The sequence below is a fragment of the Peromyscus eremicus genome, chromosome 6 (genome assembly GCF_949786415.1).
Source record: "Peromyscus eremicus chromosome 6, PerEre_H2_v1, whole genome shotgun sequence".
NCBI classification, from domain to species: domain Eukaryota; kingdom Metazoa; phylum Chordata; class Mammalia; order Rodentia; family Cricetidae; genus Peromyscus; species Peromyscus eremicus.
The window spans coordinates 51,432,752-51,460,363 of NC_081421.1; the positions used below are offsets into that span (position 1 = coordinate 51,432,752).

Sequence of the window (27,612 nt, forward strand, 5' to 3'; positions counted from 1 at the left end):
TCTTTAGCTGCAGCCAACTTTCTTTTTAGAGACAGGACCTTTCACTGGTCGTTACTCACTAAATAAGTCAGGCTGGCTGTGCAGTGAGCCTCGAGGATCATGTGTTTATTCCTCTCAATTACTCAGATTACAAACTTGCACCTCTACACCTGGCTTTTTATTCATGTGTATTCTGGGGACACCATTCAAGTCCCATGCTTGTGTGTTAAGCACACTATAGACTACACTGTCTCCTAGGTTTTCTTCCTTCCTTCCATTCTTTCTTATTGTCTTAGATTATTTTATTTTATGTGCAAGAGTGTTTCCCCTCCAAGTGTGTATGTCTTGTAAGTACTCCATGTATGTGCCTAATTTAAAGAGGGGTCAGAGAAGAGTGTCAGGTTCCCTTCAACTGGAATTGGATGGTGGTGCTGGAAAGTGAACTCAAGCCTTCTGAAATAGAAACCAATACTCCAAGCCACAAAGCCACATTTCCCCATGAGCTCCCTCCCTTATCTTTCTTGATAATGTCATGTGATTATCCAGATATTTTAATTCAATTGAGGATGAGTTTATTTATTTTTATGTTGGTGCTTGTGATTATGTGGCCATAGCTAAGAAATCTTCACCAAATTCAATGATAGAATGAGTTATTCATTTATTCTTGTGCTTTCTTTGTTTCTCTCTTTTCTTTCACTTAAATGTGCTGTTTATTCTATAAAAGGAGATATGTATGAATACATTGATTAAAAGACTGTAATGTCTCCTATGAATCATATTTGTTATTTTTCTTTCTTTAAAATTTATTTTTGTAATTATAATTCAATTATATCTCTCCCTTCCATTTCCTCTCTTCGAAACCCTCCCCACTCTCCTTCAAATTTATGGCCTCCGTTTTCACTGATTGTTATGATATGCATATCTGTGCATTCATATGCATGTATATTCCTAAATATAAACTGTTCACTAAGTACATATAATGTTACTCATACCTATTTTTTTCAGGGCTGTTTATTAAGAGTTATAGTGTTTTATTTGGACAATTAGAGCTATGATTTAACTTGATTCAAATCACGTGGATATAGTATAAAGTAGGAGTTCAAGTTCATGTTCTTGTAACATATTGACAGTTGTACTAGACATTCCTAAAAAATACACACCTTGGCACTATGTGAAACATCAGTTGACCACAGTAGTGTGTGGTCATTCTTTTGCTTCCAACTTTGTTTTGCAGTCCTGTGTGCTGATCCTCACGTCCATTTCTCATGGCTCTAATGACCAAAATGTCATCCCTTTAGTGTTCCTCTGACTTTCTGGAGATTATTATGGTCACTGGGGCCCCTAGTAACTCTTCCTGAATCTGAGGAGCAGCTACTATACGTCTATACAAAGCTGCATTTGAAAATCTTTTCAGGGTTACCTTACATTTTCAGATCAATTAGGGGATATTAAATTTTAACAGTGATTGTTTTCATTTTACCAACCAATTCTTTCTATTCATGAATATACTTTATCTTGCATTTCATTTACTTTAAATACTTTCAACAATGTTTTCCAGGGCTTAGTGTAAAGTCTGACATGTTTTTAACAAAATTTATTGTTAATAGTGTGTTTTTAGTATACTGTTATGTATAAATTGTGCTGTGGTAAGGAAACACATTCCCTTCTAACTACATACTTATTTATTTAAATAGCTAAATCCATAAGCTTTTAATACTTTATAATGATTTTTAAGTGTTAATTTAATGCATAAGTCATCCTGTAGTAGGCAAGTGGGAGCCTATTTCAGTATTATGTTTTCAAGATTTTCTAATTTCTGAAACATGATATTCCATGTTTGAATTGTATTTTTCCTGACATAGGCCCAGAATTACCTTTCCCCAAGCATCCCCGGGACATTTTAGTAGAGAATTATACTAGGAAACTGATTATACAACCTAATGAAAATGTATAATTCATAAGGGATCATCTTATAATTTTTGTTCATTTTCCATGATGGTAAATGATGATTACTTATCCATTTTTTTCTCCCACATTCAGTTCCTCCAGTCATCCGAGTGTATCCAGAGAGCCAGGCCAGAGAACCGGGGGTAACTGCAAGCCTTAGGTGCCATGCAGAGGGCATACCAGACCCTCAGCTTGCCTGGCTGAAGAATGGAATTGACATTACACCAAAGCTCTCCAAACAGCTCACACTTCAAGGTACCCGTTTCTTACATTCTTTTCCTTAAATGAATTTGCACATCTTTTATATTAAATTTTAGGGAAAAAATGACAACACACAACACTTGTGAAACAATGAATTATTGTAGCAGCAGTTGAGACTATTAAAACATGGTTGCATCTAAAAAAAAGCTGATAACAGTTCTTTAATATGTTTACTGTTGAAAACATAGTCTTGTCATAGAGATTAATACAGGATGCCATTATTTTGGTCACAAGTACTATATTTAATTATACACCTCTTTTGATTAATTGTTCTGCAATTATTTATTTATTCCCTGTGACATCTTGAGTATGTTTATCATTATCTTCAGATTGAAGTGTCACTTCTTGTATTCTCTGTAGAGCTAGAACTTACTTAGTAGTTTAAAATTCCTTTAAACAATTTTTATTATTGAAACGCTGTTTTTTTATTTCTCCACTAATTTAATAGGTATTTTTCCTGAGTATAATAGTCTGGGTTGATAGTTGTGGCATTCCAGTACAGGACATGAATATATAATTTGATAAAAAGAGGTAGTATCATCATTGAAGAAAAGCTAAATTGATGCTGGAAATGTTTACCTGAATATACCAAAATAAAAGCCTCAGTGGAAAAACCTCATTTGGAGAACAGTTTTGTCATTGTGATGTTGTCTTAACAGAGTTAAAATAATACTTTGGATTTCTTGTCTGTAAATTCTTCCAGGTAGTTCTCATCGGGTTGCCTTGTCATGGGATTAGTAAATTTTGGAGGCCACATGTTGTCCTAGATGTTCATGTTGTTTTCAGTTCTGCACTGGAACTTTCACATCTGGAGTTTGTAGAGTGGAAGGGTGAAACAGAGTTTGATGGTCTGGGAACTACACATCTGTCCAGAGCAGGTGCAAGGGTGTGAGAAAATAAGTACCACTTACCGGTCATCATCAGAAGTTTGGACTGAATTATCAGGGTCTGGGGACTCTTTATCTGTAAGACAAATTGGTAAACAGTCTTATTAATAAAAAAAAACCCTGGAGCCAGATATTGGGGTGAAAACTGAGAGATCAGGGAAGCAGAAAGAAGCCAGCCACGTTCTTACCGCTAGAAATCCTCAAAGAGAGACCTACTTCCTGTATACCCATGCCTATATCCTTTCTGTGCCTGCCATCATAGTTCCCCTTTCTGCCCAGCTACATCAGTTTTCTGTTTCTGCCCAATTCTATCATTTCCTGTTTGTCTGTACAGGCCTCCAGACCTCTATGGGTAGTGCTGGAATTTAAAGGCTTGTACCACCACAGCTGACTCTGTTCCCAGTGTAGCCTTGAATTCACAGAGATCCAGATGAATCTCTGCCTCCCAAATGCTAGGATTAAAGGCGTGTGCTACCACTGCCTGACCTCTATGTTTAATATAGTGACTGGCTTTTTCCTCTGATCCTCAGATAAGCTTTATTGGGGTGCAAAATAAAATATCAATCACCAGACTTACCTGTTTGTATCAAGTGCTAGGAGGTGCTAGAAGTTTGGGTCCAGTGCTTAGGGATTCTGGAAGATTTACTTGTACGCACCATAGGTATGGGGCTGAGCTTGGCCTGACTGCTCAGTGTCTTTGACACCTTAGCTCTTGGTGCCAGGAGATAAGAAAAATGGAGAAATTTGGCTGATTGCTTAAGGGCTGGAAACCCCTTACTCTCAGTGCCTAAAGTGAGGGTGTAGAAGTTTAGGCCTATGGAGGAAATGGAAAACAGTGTAGGATAGGGACAGAGAAAGAAAGGGCAGTTTTAGAAGCCTTGTTCAGATGCACGATCAGCTACACAACATCTCAACAGCAAAAATACAAAATTAAAAATAATAAAGGAAAATTGAAATTAGTAAATAACATGAGGTAGAAGTAAACCTTAGTATCACTTCCTCCTTGGGGAATTGCTCGACACTGATTGTTTTTTGGCTGAGTCTCAAAGGCAAGTAGAAGTATTGTTGATCTCAATCACTCAGGCAGACAAGTTGAGTCAAGTGTCTTCACCTGTATTAGTAACTTGTCTCATTTTTTTGAGACAAAATAGCTGACAATAACAGTATAAGCAAAGAAGGGTTTATTCTGGCTTTCACTTGGAGAGATACATTCCATGGCAACAAAGGCATGATGGCAGGAGGTTGGCTGACCACATTGTTTTCCTAGTTAGGCACTAGAGAGTGAGCCGGTTATACACCTGTTTTATGAAACACTAAGGCTTATTTCCAGTGACTCATTTCCCCTAGACAGTGTCTACCTCCTAAAGGATACACATATTTCCCAAACGGTGCCACCTTCAGGGGACCAAGTGTTGAAACACATGAGCCTATGGAGGCATTACAATTTCAAACCACATTTCCGGATAGGCTTTTGTGGGAGAAGACACCCTCTCCCCTTCTCACCAACCTTTCTTTCTCAACCAATACTTTTTTCTCTAATTCAGCCACACCAGTTTACCTGTCATTCACTTGCCACAGAGTTGTGTTCTAAGGCACTGTATGTTGTTTTGTGACTGAGCAACGTGGAGCATAGATAACAGACACCAGAGAGACATCTACATAAAAATGAAAAAGGGAAGAGAGAAATCAAAACTCATGATAGCAAGGGAACACAGGTTTGGAAGTACAACGTTTCCATAAAAATCAAGCCTTTTTACTTGAGTACTTGTAAGAATTCATTCTATGAATCTCAGGCTCTTCCATCTGGTAATGAAATGCCATTTGTATAGATTGTGTAATAAGATATATGAAGGTTCTAGCATTTTTCCAGCATGTCATACATGATTAATTACACCTTGGCTTTGGTGTTGGAAGATTCAACTTATTATTTAAGGATTTGATTAAAATATTCACTCAACAATATTTGAAATTTTGTACTTACATTGATTATATATCTTAATTATAGTTTAAGGTAAGTTTTTGGGGAAATTTCAGACAATCATATCATTATCTGCCTATCCTCTTTCTCTAATATTTTCAAATATCTACAAGGTTGCTTAAGTGACAGTGGTACACTGTAAACTTCCTTAATGAGACAATAGACACGTTGATATAATTCACTTAATTCATATCAGTGGATTTCCTTAAATGAGATGATAGACTTACTGATAGAATCCACTCAACTCATGCCAGTGATTTTCACATGTGTTTCTATAAGTGAACAAGATTGCTATTGTTTGTTCTAAAAAAAAAAAATCTTAGTTTACAGATTGGGTGCTAAATATAAATACATATATCAAGAAGATGATAGTTACTAATAAGAAATATTTCATATGCATTGTAGGAAATGCTATAAAATGTAGAGTGTTTGCATTTGCTGGTGGTAAGCTCTCATCAATGGAGTGACAACACAATGCACAAACACTTGAGAGCCTCTGGAGCAATTTGGCACATCTCCCAAGTCTGGGAGAAGGAAGGAAAACGGTTTAATTAGGACAAGCTCAGTGAGCTGTTTGCCTGTGTAATCGGAATGCACAGTACCAAAGCAGAAACTGTAGTTTACAAGTTGCGTTTGCCTTCTGTTCCCAGCAAATGGAAGTGAGGTACACATAAGCAATGTGCGCTATGAAGATACTGGAGCATACACGTGCATTGCTAGGAATGAAGCAGGCGTGGATGAAGACATCTCTTCCCTTTTTGTGGAAGATTCTGCCAGGAAGACTCGTATGTATTGAGCCCACCCCCCCAACACATGCGTGTGCACATATACATATACACACATGCACATTGCACATTTTATAGTGTTGTCCTTTGGAGTTTGTGACAGGCACAGACATAAAAAAAATTAACAAAAAAAGAGAAAATCTGTGTTCATGAAGAAGAAAAATTTTAAAATACTCAAATAGGTTTGAAGATGTCTGACAGCTGATGTAATTTTCCCTCCAGCTCCAGCATCAGCACACCAATGTACATAAGATGTTCCAGACACTGACTTCCTGGGTGCTCATGTGAGAATTTAAATCCTTGTAAAGTCCCTTTTCCACACCGTTTGTAAAATGCAATGTCCTCAAATGATCATCAGTCTGTTTATGGCCGGTTTTAACTCAGCCTCTTTCTGAGTCTGCCAGAGGCTCAGCAGCCATCGAAGCAGCCGCTGTGCTGAGACCTCCTCTGCAGCAGAGCCTCCCTGCCCCAGTGTCCATTAGCAATAAAAATCCTTTGTCATCATGACATGTGCCATATGGTCATCTCCCGGAATTAGGATAAAAGCGGACTAGACATACACATTGAAAGCTTATTTCATGTGTACACACATGTATATTCCAATGGGTATTTGAGTTCTAGCATTCTTGGGGAGTGGTGAACTCAGGCTAATTAGAGTATCCTCCAGTTTAAACTTTTTTAAATTGTTGGTCATGATGACATTTTTATTTATCTCTATTCTGTGATGTGGGATGCAATATTTTTAATTTTACTCATTCTGTTGTGTCATGACAGTGGACACAGAAAGGGAATGATGAAAACAACACATTTGTGTTAGAGCTGAAGGTTTCTTATTAAGTGAACTCCTCTAGGCAAAGGCATAGATTTTTTGATCTTCTGCTCACATTTACCATAGTGTGGCTGTGTGATGACTTGTACTGTGTGTACTTGAACAGGTTGTCACCTTTGTTCATTGATCATTCTTTGACTAATGTCAATTTTGAGAGTCTCTGATCTTTTGGACCTCTCATTTGGGCCTATTTCTCTGAGCATAATTGTGATGAATGTAGAAACATCTCAAAACAGTCATGTTACCCACTCTTACACCAATGATCACAGGTAAGTACAAGTGAATCATCAGGAGGCTGCCCGGACTTGCCAATCAACCCAAGTTTTTCTATAGTTTCTCTGGGAAGGGCAATCATCAGTATAAGTGGATATTTAAATAGATAAATTTTAAGGCATAAAAGTCAAAATGAAAGCCAACTTGCTAACCTAAACAAAGTCATAATTTCTTTATCCCTTTTGTTTTTCCAAACAGCTATCATTTCTTAACATTTTTTCTTAAAATTTTAATTATAAGTAACTGGAAACTTGCTTTGTATTTGTTTTATATATTTATTTATTACTTTTATTTTATGATTGTCTTCATAACATTTGGCTTCATTACTTTGATTTTCCTCTTCAGTGCCATGATATTGATATAAATAGCATTTTATAAAGTAGTTGTGGAAGTTATATTAGCTATTATAGTTACATTTAAAAGTGCAAACTGAAGACATGTAAGCATGCACTGGTGCTCAATAAACCCAAACTATAGTCATTGTAGTGTGACAGATCTCTACAGTGCTGAAAATGTGCAACAAAATAAGGCTGTAGTTGTGCAGAGACAACTAGGGAGATGGATAACTTTGTTAAGGCTTACTTCTGGTTCTTCCTAGAAACTTAGACTGAGCATTTGCATTCAGACATCTGTTTTTTAGAAAGCCAAAAAAACCATCACACAACTGTCCTTCACAATTTTTTTCTTTCTACTTGCAAGCATTTAAGAGAATAATAACAACTGTCCAAAACCACCAAAAGTTATTTCAAAGCAATTTTTCCTTTAGAAAGTGAACACACACACACACACACACACACACACACACACACACACACACACACACTGGTATAACTAAAAAAGAGTAAATTTTGTAATAGGGCAGTGTTCAAATCACCCGACAGTTCTGCAGGTGGAGTCTGTAATATGACCACTTTGAGCTTTAGTTCTTGTGCTGCAGTAGGAAATAAAAAATGAGCAAACTAAGAAACTTTGGTTAGATACTACATATAAAGTTCTTATCAGACTGGGAAACACACTGTGCATTCTTACTCACACTAGGGCTCTCAAAATAGCTTCTAGATACTTGTTAGCAATTTTTTGTTTTAAATGAAAACCTGGAAATCCAGTGCATAGTAGAAATCATAAATTTCACATTGAATGATGCATATAAATAAAAAACAGACATAGTTTCAGATGGATATGAGTACCTACAACTATGTTTATTAATATGTAACATATTTGAAATATTTCTTTTCACATTTAAAAGAGTAAACACTGTTCTAATCTTCCCTTTGTGTGGATATTGAAATATTTTAAATAAAGGTCAGATTTCTTCACACCACAAAGTCAACTATGTCAAAGAGATAGTCAAAGTGAAAGCTGCAAGTCCAACCACTTCATATTTGACTGACAATGAGACGGCAGTATATTTCAACTTGTGTTTTCTTTCTAGAAGATGTACTGTAGTATGGAGTCTCATGTTTATAATAGAACATGGGAGAAAGATTTACTTGTTCAGTAAATTGCATAATGCATACTTTGTTTAGAAACAGCCTTGTAGCAATAATCCAGCTATTTCCTACATAATAGGACAGTCATAGTAGTATCAATCACATTTTCTTCATAGTTCATATTTTAGTATTGTGATACTGTTGAGAGAATAATTCAAGAAAAGCATAAGATGAGAAATGATTATGAACTGCCCTTCTACTCGAATATTTTGAGCTATAAAGCCTGATTTTGTTACCAAACCTCACTGCAAGTTTTTTTTCAGTGAAAATCCAAATTGCCAAGAAGGACCCTAACTGATAACCTGAAGCTATGTTGAGGTTAGAGTGTGGAACTAAGATTCAATGGGTGAGTCCTAGAGGGCTGTGTGGTGTTCATAGTAGGAATTAGGATAGAATGGTGTGAAGCACATGTGTGGGTTTAGACAAAGGACACATGCTATTTATAAGAAAACATCTTGATTTTGGCAAACACTTTCCACATCTCCACTCCCAGTAGAGCTCAGCTGATGGAGACTCATCTTCAGGGTTAAAGTGCATGATGAGCAATCTGTCTGCCACAGGAAGTATCTAAGCTACCTACATAAAACCAAGCAAGCATTACATCACATCTGGCCAGAATTTTAGTAAGAAATGGGGTTAATACAGCTAATTGAACATGCTGAAATATTGGATACAAATGTGTTAAAATAGCACATTGTGGTCTAAATATAATAAATATGCATGATGATCTATATATTATATATTCTTTCCTTTTTCATTGCCACATGGTTACAGTTGTAAATATTTGATTATCACAATAATCCTTATATAAGTTAAATACATCAAAAGTGGCTTTCTTTGATAACATGAGTCAATTTTTTTGTTTAAAGTTTATTATTATACAAAATTTAAGATTCTTGAAGTGAGGACTTATTTTTAGAAATGAAATTAGTTTTAAAAGTAGATGACCTTTCATCTTAGTACCATTTACCAAAGGGTTTCCTTTTCTGGATTCATTTGTAACACTGGGTCATAGTGTTTCCAAAGTTGTCAGAAGTCTGTTCTAACTCTGTATTCTCTTCTGTCATTGGTCCTTCACATATTAGCTACAAATGCATTGCTATAGAATAGTTCTTCCACTACGTTCCCTGTGCCACTCTCCATAGAAAGTTTTGGCTATTCTTGTATTAGGAATTCCTGTAAGAAATTTAACATCTTTGTCACACTACAAGAATGTACTAAATGGGTTAAATTCTCCTATAAGATTTGAGTAAATCATTTAAGCATGTGATGTTAAGATGATAATGATTATGTAAAATTGCAATAACTGTCATTTAACTTGCAAACCTTTAAACACATGGCAAAAGGCAGTTATTTTGTGCAAAAAATTAAAAATATTATTGAAAATTTTAATTTCTCTAAAAATGTATGTTTTTTTTCTATACATGAATATGTTCACTGATATGGAGGATGGTGCAGATATCCACAGTCATCTGAAGCCTGAGTTGGATCCTTTGGAGGTGGAGATACAAAAATGGTTGTGAGCTGCCCCAAATGGCTATAGGGAACTGAACTCGGGTTTTCTCTGAGAACAGCAAGCTTTTGTAATCCAGGATATACAAAATCTTATGATGTATTTGTTTATTTTAGAAGAAGAAGGGCATTTTAAAGGTCTTAAAGCATGGCCTTATCGGAATATGCCGATGCAAACCTGGAATCAGTGCCAATGCTGATATTGCAGGCACAGCAACGAGCCATTTGTAAGAAAGGAGAAATGTGTAAAAGGAAAGTTGTATGGATTCAATGAAATATTGTGAATGTCTGCGTGAAAGTAATGTATCAAGTGAAGGTAAATTCGTAAGTGATCAAGCAAAAATGAAGATAGGTAGAACTGTCCTCAGCTTATTATTTGTTTCTTTAAGGTCCACAAGTATAATGAAGACTAGTGAGGAGTAGGCAAAGACCATCATAAATGGTAAAGTGAGGTGCTCACTGCTTGGTGCTCAGTGCCTCAGACAAATGCCAAATAGAAACAAGCCTATGTGGGCAAATGAAATAAGCTAATAGGTGTGAAATGTTACTTCTGACTAAGTATATTAAATAGCATTGAATAGAAGTCTACACTAATAATGTTTTAAAGTACAATGAAAAACGCACATTTCAGTTGGGAAATTTCTAAAACTACATGTTTTATATTTGTCATGAATATTTCAACACTAAGTTTACTATGAAAATTTGGTTTACAAGGTTTTATTGTTCTATAGAATTTTCTTACCATAACTTAAAATATTTATGCTATTTAATTTACCCAACATTATCACATCCATGAAGTAAATTGTACAATAAATCTTTTAATCTGTTGACCAGCTCATGCTGAAATTACCAGCCTCATCATTCAGTATCTGAAGCTTATACTTATAAAAAAATGCTATTTCCAATTGTATTAATTTAATCTATTTCTAATATGTAGGTTAGTACTTGGTCCTGTAATATGGTAATGTATCTGAATGTCACTAAATTGGTAGGCTTATAGCAATTGTTGGCAATTAGAAATCACTATTGCTCATGACAAATAAAGATGAAACCTGACGTAATTAATTTTATTCACTCAAGTTTATATGCATGTATTATATATTCAAGGTTTTTCTATTACACAAAGTGCAATTATTATTCAATGACATTTTATTTATATAAATTTCGATATGATAGCTAAAATAACTTCTGAATAGTGGCATTGTTAAATATAAAAAACTGTGTAAACTTTGAAAAAAAGCAAAGATGCATAAGAACAATAACAAGAAGTCCTGTTTATTGTATTTTACTGGACCTCAATATCCATCAGTAAGAAATTAGTTAAATAAATGTGTAAAGCTTTACAGTAGGATATACTGTTATTATGAAAATTATGTAAGTCTACATGCCTTTATATTTAAAGACATATAAAGTTTCATGAACAGAAAAGGTATATGTACTGAAATTACATTTAAATGTTCCAAAAGATAGTATACAACAAAATTGCCATAGAAGGATTTTTATAAGATATCATAAATAAATCTCATGTTTATTTATTTGTATTTTAAATTATTGAAAAATTTTAATGACAACCATAGTTAGATAATTTTATAAAGTCTGTTAAATTTTTGTTGAGTTTACTGATATAATGGTGGTATTCCTTTTGAGATTCTATAATTTCAAAACCTGCATTAAACTTAGTGAAGTTTGGTCAAATAATTGTGTGCTTAATTTTAAAAGAGTACAATCACAATTTTTTTCATAATTTTCTGAGGGTTATCTGAAAAAGCAATCAGTGAGATATAATGTAAATACACAGAGAATAAATAAAATGTATATATGTCTTTGACATAGCCAGATTAGGGTCAGAAGTTGGAATGAGAAACTTCCTCAGAGTGTTGAAATGTCAACCTATGGCACAACATTTTTATTAAACATGTGCAGAGAGCTCAGATTGTACATTCCTGTCCTTTTGGCCTGTGACATTTTTACACAGTGACTGTGTTGAGTAGAAATATTTTCAGGAATGTGGACAAACCCCAGGCTATGCACCATTATCTCTGATAAGGATAGAATGTGGGAAATGTGCCAAGCAGAATGATTACTCCGCATCCTTATTTTACAACTACATGATTGTTTTAATACATGTATTACACAGAAATGTTGATATTAGATTTCTGTAAAGACATCTAAGTCATGCATGAATTATATCCCCAGTAGATTGGCCCTTCTCCATGCTGATCATTGTCTCTCTCAGGAGTGTATTTATGCTCATTCTTATCATTTTGAACAGTAAATCTGTACAATGAGTAGGTGAAATATCTAGGTTTCTATTTCTAACATGTTCTAATTCAATTAGAAAGCCAAATGTTTCCTAGATATAGTTTGACTTCATGAGATGGAGATTATACTTTAGAAAAAAATGTACATTGTAATTTTAATAACATAGTATAGTCAAGTAAAGAATATAGTCTGCATATATGCACATACATGCTTGGAACAACATCTATTTACTAATTATGATTATATTATTAATAATATCAGAATGTAATTTCAGTGTTATCCTCCATAATAAATAATGGAATGTCAGAGAAAACAAGGTAGATATATTAACAATATGTGATATTTTTTGTTATTTGGGCATTTGTCTTTGAGATAGGGTTGACGTCCAGACTAGACACCACTTCCTGTATTCATGGGATCCTCTTCCTTGGGCTGTGTGGTCCATAGACTACAACTGTATGCTACTGTGTCTTAAAAAAAAAAAAATTACCAAGGAATATAGTAACACAATTAATGCCTGGGAAAGTATTTTGCTAAATAAATAGACATATGATACATATGAATACACAACCTAAATGGTAACTCACCTGTAGTCTTCGAAGACATTTCAGAGATGAGGAAGCCGAAACTTCCAATGAACTTTCTTTACATTGTCGTACTTCTCATTTATAAAAGAAACTTGCCATACAGTCAAAGAGTAGTGCCACTTCACTTCTACAAGATGACAAAAGTTGAAAATATCAGTGGGCATGGGAGCAGGACTAAGTGCAGATTGCTGTTGCCACTGTCATGTTTACACCCTTGCAAATAGCATTGGCAAAATCTTCCGGATTTAAGTTTGCATATTCCTCACATTCAGAAATCACACACAGTAGAGTTAAGGGGTGTCCCTGCATTTAGGCACTGTTTACGAAGAAAATGGTATGTTCTGACTTTTTGCTGTAATTCTGTACCTCTCTTGGGATTTTATTTTCAAATTTTCATTACAAAAAAATTGATTTAACTTATATAAATTCTTCACAATATCAATAAGTTGATTGATGTAAAGTTTATGGGAGGAGGAGTAATAAGGTCTGAGATCACTGAGGAACAATCTGATCTCAAATCTATGATCCTTCTGCTACTGTCAATGAAACGCCTGGATGATTTGTGCCATATAAATGTCTGTGAAACTGGTTACCCTGTAAATTGTATGAATTATTAAACTTCAGACTTCTGTAAGACAAATTGCTAAACAATCTTATTAATAAAAAAAAACAGAGCCAGATATTGGGGCAAAAACTGAGAGATCAGAAAAACAGAAAGAAACCAGCAACAACATTCTTACCACTTGGAAATCCTCAGCCAAAGAGACCTACTTCCTGTATACCCACACATATATGCCTTTCTGCTCTGTATCTCACTTACTCTCTCCGCCCAGCTACCTCACTTCTTGTCTGTCTGTACAGACCTCCAGACTTCTATGGTTAGTGTTGGGATTAAAGGTGTGTGTCACCACACCTGGTTCCCCAGTGTGGTCTTGAACTCACAGAGATCTGTATGGATCTTTACCTACTGAATGCTAGGAATAAAGGTGTGTGCTACCATTATCTGACTTCTAGGTTTAATCTAGTGGCTGGCTTTTTTCCTCTGATCCTCAGATAAGCTTTATTAGGGTGCACAATATATTTCGGGACATAATATATTACCACAGACTTCACCATTTTTTTATTAATTGGCAACTGAAAAATAAACACTCACAAGATTTAGATTCTCATTAAAAACTTTCATTTTAAAGAGAACAAAATATCTACAGAAAACAATACATTGGTTTGTTTATGGTTCTATCTGTTAGCAACAAATGTGTTGTTGACATTTAGTCAACTTTATAAATAATTTCTCAACATTCAAAAATCTCAAATTTAGTTTAGGTTGTATTTATAACAAACAAGTATATAACATGATGCATGATAGTCACATAAGCCAGTTGTGATAAGTCACTGAGACAGAAAACAGTTGTAATGTGTTGTACAATACCCCCATTGGGTTAGAGATTTAGGAGAAAATTCAAGCTAGAGAAGAAACATGAAGTACATTCTATATCAGGTTAACTTTGGGATCACACTGTAATATTATCACAAAGTAATCCCCTGTAATTTACAAGACATGGTTAAAGTGGACTAATCATTGGGCTTTTTGAACAGCATGACTGGAATAGGTCATACTGAGAAAGGCGTGAATGCTCTATGCTGCAAATGCCTTCCAATTGTCAGCATATTTGTCTTTTAGCCATTTTCTAAGATTTATCCAAATAAGGAAGGTTTCTTTTGTTTTGCTGGCATTTATTTTTAATACATATCAAGCCCTTGTGCATTTCATTTTATTACCTAAGTATGAGTTAGGCAAATTTCAATCTCCATCATAGTAAGAGAGATATTCTTTGTGTTTTCTGTTAAATCACAGGGGAAAAATATGTATTAGAAACTTATTACACCTCCCTGATGGAATACAATAATGTGGGTTAACAGTATGCAGTTGGGTTACCTTCTAAAGATTGTTTGGCATAATGTAATTTTCAAAAAGCATACTACAATTTGCTTTACTATCTTACTCAGGGTTCTGAGAAGGAAATCAGTATTTTTACAAGAGTACTTCTTCATAATATATAAGCATATACAAATAACCAGGGACTAAATCTTTGTCTTCAGGCTTCTTATGTTTGTCTAGTTCATTGTGAACTTTAAGCTACTCTTCCACCATAAAGAGCCTTCTGTGACAATGCCTAGGAGATCATCTACCTGTGTGACTTGGACAAAAATTGTGAGGGATACTTTTGGCTACAGAGCTTTGGAAGTATTTTTTGTAGTACTCAAGAAAAGCAGCTGGCCAGCTCGTCTTCTGACTTGCATATTATTGCATTAATTCCAAATATTTACTTCCTCCATGAAATTTTGATTATGTTATTTTACATTTTTAGATTTAACTGTGACACAAGTTAATGTCACTGAAGATATTTGTAGGAATGAATATCTAGTGGGTCTGGTGATCTGAAACCCTTGGCATATAGAAAGTACTCAGATGTTTCACATGGTTGCAATTATCATTATTACTCTACTCTGAATGATGGATAAAAACCGCTACACAAATAAAACTGTCAACAATATATTTTGGATATGAGACTCTTAAAAAAATGAATTTAGTTATTTTATACTTAATATCAAAATATTTTAAAGTGTAGTGTGTTATAAATTATTTGATCCAGTTTTAGAAGGCACAGCAACTGTTTAATATTTTATTTTAAATCTTAGATATTTTATTACTGCTCAAAGTAACTAAGTTTTTTGTGTTTTATGTTTATACAGCTCATTCTTTCTGAAATTTAAAATGTACTTCATGAACATAAGATGTATAGTCTTATTAAAATATGATCATATTTCTTCTGTGGTGATATCCTGTCCCCCAATATTGTGCACCCTAATAATCTTATCTGGGATCAGAGAACAGAACAACCACTAGATAGACATAGAGGCCAAAAAATGGTGGCACACACGCTTTTAATCCTGTCACTTGGGAGGCAGAGATCCATGTGGATCTCTATGAGTTCAAAGCCACACTGGAAAACAGCCAGGCATGGTGGCTCACGTCTTTAATCCCAGGAAGTGATGGTAGGAAGCAGAAAGACATATAAGGTGTGAGGACCAGGAACTAGAGGCTTTTAAGCTTTTAGGCTTTTAGCAGCAGTTCAGCTGAGATCCATTTGGATGTGGACACAGAGGCTTCCAGTCTGAGGAAACAGGATCGGCTGAGAAGTTGGAGAGGTGAGGTGAGCTGTGGCTTGTTCTGTCTCTCTGATCTTTCAGAATTTACCCCAATAGCTGGCACTGAGTTTTTGTGTTACATCTTTCTGATGGTGTGAGTATGAGAAATATATTATTTTAGGAAAGTATGTACATAGATAGAAGGGCAAATGCTCTTTACATCTCATCCATCATGCTTGATAATGCTGTAGTTTTAGAGTCTGTGTGCTTTCATGAGGCTGCACTGAAAACCACTGCAGTACACACCAGCGTTCTTTTTCTTGAAACTTCTCTCCACACTACTGGCTGACTGAGTTTATTTGCCCTCACTGCATTTCCTCTGTTAAGAATCTTTGACCCCCTTCCGTTCCAGTCTGTCCCCGTAATGGCAACTGCCAGAGCATCACTGCTGCTGTTGCTTATTTTGATCCTTTTCTGGTTTGGATAGTACATGGAGCAGCTGACATTGTTCTCTTCTTAGTTCAGATGCTACTGTTTGGGAGTATACAGAATAAGGAAGTGTAGAGATGCAGCACAAACTACAGAAGAACGGGGTAGGATGTTCCTTTGGCCCTTTTACAACATCCATTTTTTTCTAGAGAAACAATTAGAAATAGTGGTCTAGCTTAGCAGGAGCATTAATATTTCAAAAGGAAAGACAAGAGATAATAATATATGCCACAGCCTCTAAGTTGCTATTTAAATTTATGGGACAGAAGTGTCTTCTTTTTATTCAATCTTAGATATTAGTGTTCCATATGCTTAGAATGCTCTAAAACTCGTGTGTAATTTGATTATTAATATATGTAGATTAAGCTTGATCTGGTCTTGGCCACCTTGTATTAAAATTTCCATGACTGACTTTGACTTGGGCCACTTTTTCCTGCACTTTTATATAGGCAATCTCAATATAGTGGTTTGTGGAGCTTTACAGCAGGTGTTGTCCTCTTGGATATCAACTGGAAAATAATGGCTCTGCTGAAGCCCATGTTTCCCTGACATTCTGTATACTAATAGCCCTACCCAATTTGGTACTAGTGACAAAACTCAGAGTTCATGCATGTTTGCAAGACTTCTGCCACTGAGCTGTACTGCCAAACTTTCCTTCCTGTCTTTCAATTAAAGACAGGTGATTTTCAATAGGTAAGGCTGGCCTTAGAAGTGACTAAAGTTCCCCTGCCTCAGCTTCCTCAGTGCTGAGGAAGCAGCTGTACACCATCTAGAAAATCTAGATGATTCTATTTAAATAGTTCTATGTGTTATAAATGGAACCTAAGGCTTCGCACATTTTACACAGATCCTCTGCTCCAGAGCCTATCCACAGTTATTGCAAAAAACATATTGTTGCCTCAAGTTTTTTGATATTTCATCACAAGTGAAAGGATGTTTCTGTGTACATTTTATTGCTTAAAATATGTTTAGTATCTATACATATGCAAATGTGTTGTACTTATAGGTGTCCACATACATATACTCATGAATTGTGTTTATGCTAAACACTGTTCTAAAGACTTTGAAATTTTGTCTTATTTGATGCTCATAAAGCCAATGCTAGCTCTTTGTTTCTCAGAGTCCCTGGAATACATTTTTCTTCAAATATAAGTTAGGATAAAGTTCATCAAGGTTACCTCAGAGTCAGCTTTTTTATAAGACATGTTTTTTTTTTCCATATGAGCACAGTTTGCTCAGTGTGATACCACATGTATTGTAGTTATTATCTGTATCTGTTAATTATTTCAGAAGCTATATTTCTAACCTACATCAGAGATTATTCTGCTCATGTTTTGTTGACCTTGTATCCCTATATCTGTCATGTTTTTTAAGTGTAATGTTAAGCTAATTTTACTAAAGTATAAATTGCATTTGCCAGAATGGCCAAGCATCACTAATTTATTTGTTTTGAAACTATAATTTGTAACTTCCTGAATGAAATATCTAACAATCTGTACTTATCTTGATAAATCACTTTTAAAGATGTCCATTTCCTTTAAAGAATGGATATTATTTTGACACAGTTTTTATATAATTATGCCTGTATGTAAAATTATATTATTATATAACTATATTAATTATACAGTTGAAGATATATTAAGTAACATGGTGCTTAAAATACATGATCAGTAATAAATAGTATTATGAAGAATGGTGTTTTATAGCCAGGTAATGGTGGCTCATGCCTGTAATCCCAGCACTTGGGAGTCAGAGGAGACAGATCTCTGAGTTTCTGAGTTTGAGACCAGCCTGGTCTGCAGAGAGAATTTCAGGACAGTTGGGGCTACACAGTTAAACACTGTCTAAAGCTAGAAAAAAAAGTCTTTTATAAAATCATATAGTACATGCAACAGTTTTAGAGAAACAAAGATTTTCTCTTTTTACTAATTAGCATATATGCTAATAAATACCCAATTGGTCTTCTGTTTTTTCTGATAGTTTTATCTCTTGGCTGATAAGAAATAGAGATGGACACATTGTTGGACTGCAATATACTTTTCTACAGTGTTCCACTTTTGAAATATTTTTATTAGTTTGATCATCTTTAGTTTTTTTTTTTCTGTGATATATATGTCTCATAGACAGTAACTTCTAACAACTGTTTACATGCCAAGTACTGAAGATATTTTATAATCATTTTATGTTACTTCTCTGATTACTATTGTGGTGTATTTTCTAGAGTGGAAGAACAAAAGATGAAATCACTTGGCTTCTGTCACATGATGACATGGTACATAGTCAAATTAGAAGACACCTTTTCTCCCAGTCTATCTATAGTCAATTAAGAATACACATTTACAAATGTTAGCATTTATTGTATGCCATTAAGCAATTAGTTGAGTGATGGATTATGAAAGTTCATTCATACTTCCAGACAATAGTGAAGTCAGAATTTCCATGTTTGGGGAGCTTGGGTGCTAATGGTCTGGATTGGTTTGTGTTAGCTAAAAAGTATTCTTAAATTTTGTTTTCTTGTACTAAGAATAGGTAGGTCCAAGCAAGGTTACTTGCTGAACACTTGATTATGTAATGTCTTCTATCTTACCTAGCCTAGAGTCACTTGCAACACAGAGGCAGGGAAAGTCTCAGTTGTGTAGGTAGGAAAAAGAAAATGATTTTAAGCCAGGCTATAGGGGCATTATGACCTATGCCTGAGAGCTTCAGAAAATTCATTCTAGAGGAAGCTCCATACCAGAGTGGGAGAACACTTGTATAGCCCTGACCAGAGGTACAGTGAAGAATTCAGACCACTTGCTATCATCTAGCATCAAGATACCAGCATTGAGCCGGGCGGTGGTGGCACACGCCTTTAATCCCAGCACTCGGGAGGCAGAGCCAGGCGGATCTCTGTGAGTTCGAGGCCAGCCTGGGCTACCAAGTGAGTTCCAGGAAAAGGCGCAAAGCTACATAGAGAAACCCTGTCTCAAAAAAAAAAAAAAAAAAAAAAAAGAAAGATGCCAGCATTGATCGGATGGCTGACCCCCAGGCAGTGGGATTGGGACCTGTCCCTAGTGCATGAGCTGTCTTTTTGGAACCTAGTGCCTATGATGAAACACTTTGTGCAGCCTTGGTGCAGGGAGGAAGGGCTTGGACCTGCCTCAGTTGAATGTACCAGGCTCTGCTGACTCCCCATGGGAGACTTTGACTTGGAGGAGGTGGGAATGGGGAGTGGGCTGGGGGGAATGCTGGGGGGGCGGGAGGAGGGAGGACAGGGGAATCTGTGGTTGGTATGTAAAATGAATAGAAAATCTCTTAACGGAAAAAAAAATAAAGATACCAGCATTCTCAGTGAGCCTGTTTAAAATCTAACTCCGCTGCCCATTTCAGCCTTCCAGGTGAGAATGACTCATGATAGGATGTTGTCTAGGAGACTTACATGCCTGCTGACACCACATAATACTTTGGTAGACAGCTGGCTTCGACCCTCTCAACCACATTAATGCCACACAATTCATTAAGAGGCTGCAGTCCAGGACCTGCCCAGCCATACCAATGCTACTCAGCACATTTTTTTTTTTTTTCTAAACCAGTAAGTTAGACATTTTTGGAAACAACCATGATATTACCTCTGTATTTTATATGCTTTACTTGGAGGTGATGCTAGGTACCATGTGGTTTTCAATACTTTCACAAAGCAACAGCTCTCACCTCATTTGGGATTTATCACAGGCACTTAATTGCCAGTAGTAAACTTTCTCTCCTGCTTACATTATTTCTTATTTTAAAATTTCTGTGAACACTAAGCTGACATTATACAGTGGTCAGTGATGGGCTCTTATTCAGTATCTGAAAGGCTACATTAGACAGTCGATAACTTAAACTCTCTCATGGACACCTCTCTTGGCTTGCACAGACTGTCCTTTTCCAGGGTCCACCTTATACCTCACAGAACCATTTGTTGTATAATCTTAAGGTGTCTGTTCTTTTTATTCTCCATTTTCTGGAATAGTTTCTTAGTGCCTGCCTATTACAACCCCCCAACCCAATAATTGGATTATCCCATCTCATCACTTTAAACCTGGGGCTATCATTTCCTGGCCACTTTATGATCACCTCCTAATAAAGACACTGGACACCATGGCCTAGTCTGCTATTATAAAACACAGGTTGTGACTCTAGCAACTGGGGAATTGCCTTCGTTCAGGGTAAAAAGAAAATTAGTTTCCTTTAAATGGGTCTTTGAATCAAGCATATGGCAGGCAGTGAACTTGACATAGCTAATATAGTTTCTAGCCTAAAAATAGCATTTAAAAACAGCTCATTTCATTTCCCATATGTACATTCAAAGAAATTTCTCATTCTATAATGCTAACCCTACAGATTTTTAGATACATTAAATTTTTATCTTAAGCTTGTCTTTTTACATTTACTTGCTAATGGAAATGTTAAGTCATTTTCTTAAATCTAAAAGGAAAGCAGACAATAAGACATTTAGCTTAAATGTTATGCTCACATGAATGCACTTTATCAAAAAAATGTCTTGCAGTGGTAAAAACTGTAGGCTTTCAGACAAGGAGAAAGGCAAGGAACAGACATGCTGAGGTGAAGCCCAGATAGCATATGCAGGCATGGACAAGGGAAACAGCTGTTCTGCACTACAGTGCAGTGTTATGTCATTAACTGTCTTACTACTGTTGCTTTTATAATATTCCAACTCTGCAAATGCACTTCCTCATAGAGCATATCAGTATGAGACCAATCACTTTAAAGAGACTCGGGCTCGCCGGGCGGTGGTGGTGTATGCCTTTAATCCCAGCACTCAGGAGGCAGAGCTGGGCGAATCTCTGTGAGTTTGAGGCCAGCCAGGTCTACAAAACAAGATCCAGGACAAGCACCAAAATTACACAGAGAAACCCTGTCTCGAAAAAAGAGAATCACAGGCTCATAATATATAAAGTACAGTAAATCAGTAAAAGAATTAATAATAGAGTATTAAGTTATCAAGGTCTTATTGATCTGAATTTTCAATTGAATGTGTTTATTATCTTCTGAAACAATCTTATTTACTAAGTATTGAACTGTGAGGTCTACAATTTTAAAAAGCTTATTGTCCAATGGATGAAAACTGATAACTTTTATTTCATGTTACAGAATAATTTAAGTCTTTCATCAGGTTATGTGACTATTTTACTTAATCTAAACTCTCATTTACAAGACAGGGTATCTATAGGTAATATAATAAGATTATATTAAAATGAAACAAACAAATCACTCACTAAGAATATGCTAGGTGAAGAACTCTGGTAGGAGATTCAGGAAGACATAACATTGGGTGTAAGAGTTGGTATAAAAAAAGGTACATCCTGGGAGTCCGTACATGCTGGAGTGGTGGCTTCGATGGTAAGACCATCTGCTGCTCTTTCAGTTCCCGTATCAGGCAGAACACAATCATGTCTAACATTTCTACATTTTAAATGGTAGAAATTCATACCTGAAACTTACAAAAATGTACTACCTGAAGGCCCGATTAGATATGTTAATGTGAATGAATAAGCATGCTGCAAATTTTTATTTCTGTATTACATAGTCATGAATGGATCACAAACATTGTTGTCTACTTATGTATATTTCATATGAATTTTGGCAAAAAGCAATGGAAAGATGTGAAAGGGAGAGATCTTGATTATTTGACCAGAGTAATTAGAGTCCAAGTGATTTATTTTTGTTTTTGTACACATGTGGTATTAACCAGAGGATGCGGGTACTAAGTGGCTGCTCTGCCAGTGTTCTGTACTTCCTGCTATGCGCATTTTAAAGTTCTGTAATATCCGAACCGTTTCTATCTATATCATATTCACTGTCCCAGTCTTAAAAACAAGTGTACATTTAATAAACACAGTACTTGATGTGTCCACATTTTGTATAACAGGGAGTCACCAATATGCTATAGTGTTCAGGCATGAACGCCATCTTATAATGTGTCTTCTAGTCCTTGCAGAAGAAGAATATGAATTTGTCATCATTTATTTTGCATCTTCCCACATAACTGCCGACTCACTTTATTTGTATTCTTATTGAATGTTTGTGACTTAACATAACTCCCATTTCTTGTAGAAATTTTTAGCTAAACAATATGACTTATACTTGTAATACTAACATGCAAGTATCCAAGGCAGGCAGACTGCAGAGATTTGTGACCAGCCTGGGCTACCTGATCAGTTTCAGGCCAGTCAAGGCTATAATGTGAGACACTGATTCAATAAAACAAACAAGACAAAACTATGTAGTTTTGGCTCCACACTTATGTTGACTTACTTTAAGAAAAATGAGTGTCAACACCCAGAGAATAATTATATATGTAAGCAGTTTCTGTTACTTAACTATTCTTTTCATTTATATTGTATTTTTTTTCACAAAATTGTAAAGACTGTTACCTTTAAATTTTAAAAAGGTAAAGGGCATTTACCATTACTGCTGTTCTAATTTTTAAATGTCTATTGGTTTAGTCTCTATTTAGTATTTAATAAACCTATCTTCACAGATTTTCAGTGTGTCCTGAAATCAGCAAAGTACTTTTACATATATTATTGGTATGTCTGGTTTGAAACAATGAATGAATGTACTACATAAAAATAAGTGCAAGCTATGTCCAGGGTCCCTTATTTTCTAGAATGATGCTTTATTACAGGTAGTTCCATTGTGGGAGAATATGACATATTGTAAAAACAGGGAAAATTATAACTTTTTATTCGTGACTTAAAATTGTCAACTAATTCAATAGTTTTAACTACCAATATTTGCTCTAAATGTGTATATAAAAAACCTAACTGAACTATCCTCTGTTAGGGATGTAAAAATGTTCTTAGTCTGTTACAAAGTCTCTGTTCCAAAAACTAGGCTATTTCAAAAATGTTCACCCATTCACACCTTCACCAATTGCTGAGCTGTGGAGGCCTTTCAAGTACACCTCAGCACGTACAGACGCCTCCTTTTCTAGATTTTGACCTCGATAGTGGTTATTCTTATCACTAGTCAACTAACTTTTCCTGACTTGTTTTTCTCTTCTCTTTCTTTTTTGACATGCTGCAGTAGCTAACATATTATGGAGAGAAGAAGGTACCAAATTAAATTATATTTTATATTGTTGTGACTTCTTGGCTTGATTTTACTATATTTGCAAACTCATTTGTTTCAATATTTGGCTTATTTTCACTTTGACTCAAGATTTCATTTGATTTTACTACAATTTTCTAGTATAAACCTGGTGCTATTAAAAATACTTATCACTTGAATAGGACATCAAATAGCTCAGTGGGTAAAGGCCCTTGAAACCAAACCTGAAAACATGAATTTGATCCTGGGACATGTGGAGTAAAAGGAGAGAATCAATTTCTTTTTTTTTTCTTTATTAAGAAATTGTTTATTCATTTTACATGCCAACCACAGATCCCCCTCTCTTCCCTCCTCCCGACCCCTCAACAGCCTTCCCCCCAACCCACCCTTTATTTCCTCCTCTGAAAAGGTAAGGCCTAACATGGGGAGTCTGTAAAGCCTGGTAACAACTTCTATAAATTGTTCTCTTGCCCTCTTCTGCATGCTTTGCCTTACACACACACAAGCAAGCACACACACACACACACACACACACACACACACACACGCCTAAGTGAATGTAAAACATAGTAATTATTACTTCACTACACGTCACTTTGATTCATTAAAATAGTCAGAACCTTCCATTATAATATTTTTAAGTGGTTTTCAAAGTTTAAAAGTAGGTCAAAACAGTAAAAGCAATTTATATTACCATACTTTCCATAGTATAAGAATAATTATACAACTGTCTTATGAAATGATTATATTTTTTAGAAAAATTAGTTACTAAGTTGAAGCATAATTCAAATAGTTTCATTATAGAACACAGGCTTGCCACTTTGTATCAGTCTTCATATTTATTTCTAAAATAATGATAGCTCTTACAAATACTCAGTAGGGCTGCTCTTGGCTTGTTAATAGTAGACAGCATTGAAAAAATGTTATACAATATAATTCAGGAACACGATTTTTGTTGTCCTCTTCGCTAGTCAAAAAGACTGAGGAAAATGGCCTTCTTACTTCTCTTGCCAAAGAGAAGGCATTCTGGCTTTCTACCTTAAGCTCTTCAAGCCTCCTTCATGATCTTCTTTAGTAACTTATTACTGAAGCAGTTCTAGCGTGACCACATCACCTTTTCACTCCACTTGAATATTTCACCTTCAAATGCACGTAGCTCATTTATGCTGAAACCTGCATTGACATGTCTTTCAGTATTTCTTTATAACATATATCCTCTTAAGAGCAAAACCTATTTCTTTGACCATTAAAATATATATTTCAATTTATCATTGCGATGGAGAGTACAACTTCTGCTTAGCAGGAGATCAGGGATCACAGACCTGGTTCTAGTAGTTGACTGTTGGAAAAATTAAATGAACTGTTTTATCGCTTAACTACTCATAGCACTCCTCCACACATGCTGAGCACTCCCTCTTCAAGTCTGTGATATGGGAGTCAACCTAAAGTACATGAAAAAGTCCATATGTTTTAACTTTTATAAATGATGGAATTATTAATTTATAATAACCAATTCACAATCGTTATGTAATCATAATTATCCACCCACTGGCTCATCTCAGACAGGCATTGAAAGGGACAGTAATGTAAATAATTCTGGCTGAGGCATTGGTAGTGAGATGGTACCTGTAAAGTGCCTGTAAAGTCAGGATGCCAACATTCCCATAAGTCTTTACAGCAAAAAAAAAAAAAAAAAAGAAACAAGCAAGATATATTTTCTGTTATTTTTGGGACTGAACCTAGGGCTTTGTATATAAACAAGTGTTACTTTAGTAAGCATAACACAAAGACATTATTTTCATGCATTAATATGATTGTTTCCAGTGTCTGAAGACATATTTAGCTGCAAAACTATAATACAAATAATGGTAACATTCGAAAACACAAAAGAAAATATCCTAGTCAAGGCTAGAAATGTCCATATTAATGTTTTAGCCAAAAATGAGATTTTGTTTGTAACATGTGAATGTATACTGAAAGTTTTGCATATATAATATATATGTATGCAAATATATATTAATAGCCACTGAAAAATGGAAAGATAGTATTAATTAAGTAAATAGTTTGTAACTCTTTAAATCCACTGATACACCTTTGATTAGCAAATCATCATAGAATTTTAAGTTGCTACTGATCATATTATATATACTAAGGTCATTTGACAGGTTAATCCAAAAAAAGTATTTTTACAAGATTCTTTTTTTGTTGTTTTTGGCACAAACATTTTTTTTTTATTAAGAGATTTTCTATTCATTTTGCATATCAACCACCGATTCCCCTGTCCCCCCTCCTCCCACCCCCAGCCTTCTCCCCCAACCCACCCCCCATTCCCACCTCCTCCAAGGCAAGGTCTCCCCTGGGGAGTCAGGAGAGCCTGGTACATTCAGTAGAGGCAGGTCCAATACCCTCAGGCGGCTTTTTTGACCAGTGGCTTCCTTTTTGCTGGCTGTGTCTGTTGCCTGTCAGGTGTCCCCACCTCACGGTTGTTGTCGTCTGTGTTTTACCTGGTGGTGGGATGGTTGAGGGCCCTGGTGGCTTATTGTGGAAAGGCTCTGTATTTGGGCACAAACATTGGCTTAAATATGCACCCAATATCCAGAAATGACTCAAGTTGTATTGGAACAAATTTCATAATGTATGTATTGTTTATAATTAATATCAGAGTTAACAGGATATAAAATAACTCTATTGGTGTCCTGTCCCCAGGGGTTAGATACAAATACACACTGCAACTATAGTCCTTCAGTGCCTTAATATTGTATTAAATGTTCAGTATAGATCAGAAATACATTCTACTCATTAGAGAGCATATAATTATTTCTGTGCCTTCTATACACTCTGTATAGAAAGAAAACAGAATACAAAGGAGTTAAGGTAAGCATGAACTAATTTATAGATTAACAGCTAGATTAACAATTGATTTAGGAAAGACATGATACATGTGTATGTCTCCACCAACACATGGAAAATAAAAAAAAGAGATATTAGAACTAGCATGGCAGAAGCTTTCACTGAATTCCAGGGTGTTCGTAATGTGTTGTAGCATTGAACACTCAAAAAAATTCAGTGCAGTTAAAAACTATAGGACTAATTATTCCTTATTCGAAGAATCAGGACCCCTCTGCCTTTGCAGCAGTACATATTGTTTACAAACATTATTTCTAATATGGATGTATGTATTAGAACTTGAAAAAACACTGAGTATGTAGAGGTTAACTTGTTTGAGTACTTATGAGGTCAGGGAGAGCTTTGCTTTGGAGCAGGTTCTTAGCATGAAAAACGCCCTGGGTTCAGTCCTAGTTGTAAAAGGAAGCCAAAATGTTACCTAAAAAATACAGCACTGTTTTAAATATTGTGTTTTCAAAAGTAATTAGTAGACTTGAATTGTTTTGCATTTTTTCAATATTTTTTTTTTTTTATGATGGGCTTAGTAGCAGGTACTGGCTTACTTACCTGTTTAAGAATTGATTGTTAAAAAGTGCAAATGACATCACATCTTGTAGCCTTCAAGAACAACACACTGTCTTCATAGAAGATTGAGCTAGAAAATGTGAATGACATTTTACTATACATGAATATGAACAGAAAGCTCTTGGGGAAATCTGGGAGGACAAAGTATGAGAAATGTTCTACTTGAAAATCAAATTAAAATTTTAGTAGGTTCATGAATTCTTGGGAAAGAAGATATAAAATTGGATATAGTAGAGAAGACAGAAGTTTAACACAGAATGAGGAACCCAATTAGGTTTGAGGAAAAATGAATACAGTGATGAACTGACTTCTTACCTGCATTGTACATCCTTTCCATGAGATATAGCATCATTAAATTCTCAACATTCACTGCTTCTTAAAATCTTATTGTGAGCCAATCATTCTTTTAATTCTGTACCCCTCAATATCATTTAATTCTCATAATGGCTGTGCCATACACTTCTTACCTCTAAATCTAATATGGACAATGATCTCACAATTATAATTCTGTAACCAAAAGTGAGTGTTTTCAGGATGATTTCATAAACACCAAGGGATTATTTTTCTACTGATGAAACTTAAAATGAAGAAAACAGAGTAAACCTCAGATAAAGATA

General features: G+C 35.3%; 1 protein-coding gene across 3 annotated transcripts in view; it reads left to right on the top strand.

Moving 5' to 3' along the window:
* Fstl5 (follistatin like 5) overlaps window positions 1–27,612 on the top strand; it is a 496,179-nt gene that overhangs the window by 383,543 nt on the left and 85,024 nt on the right. For 2 of the 3 annotated variants that reach the window (XM_059264740.1, XM_059264741.1), the window contains exons 8-10: window positions 2,020–2,181; window positions 5,703–5,837; window positions 23,501–23,527. In XM_059264740.1, coding sequence (XP_059120723.1) covers window positions 2,020–2,181; window positions 5,703–5,837; window positions 23,501–23,527 — 324 coding nt within the window. The remainder of the gene's footprint in view (window positions 1–2,019; window positions 2,182–5,702; window positions 5,838–23,500; window positions 23,528–27,612) is intronic. The other variant, XM_059264742.1, reaches the window with a different exon arrangement.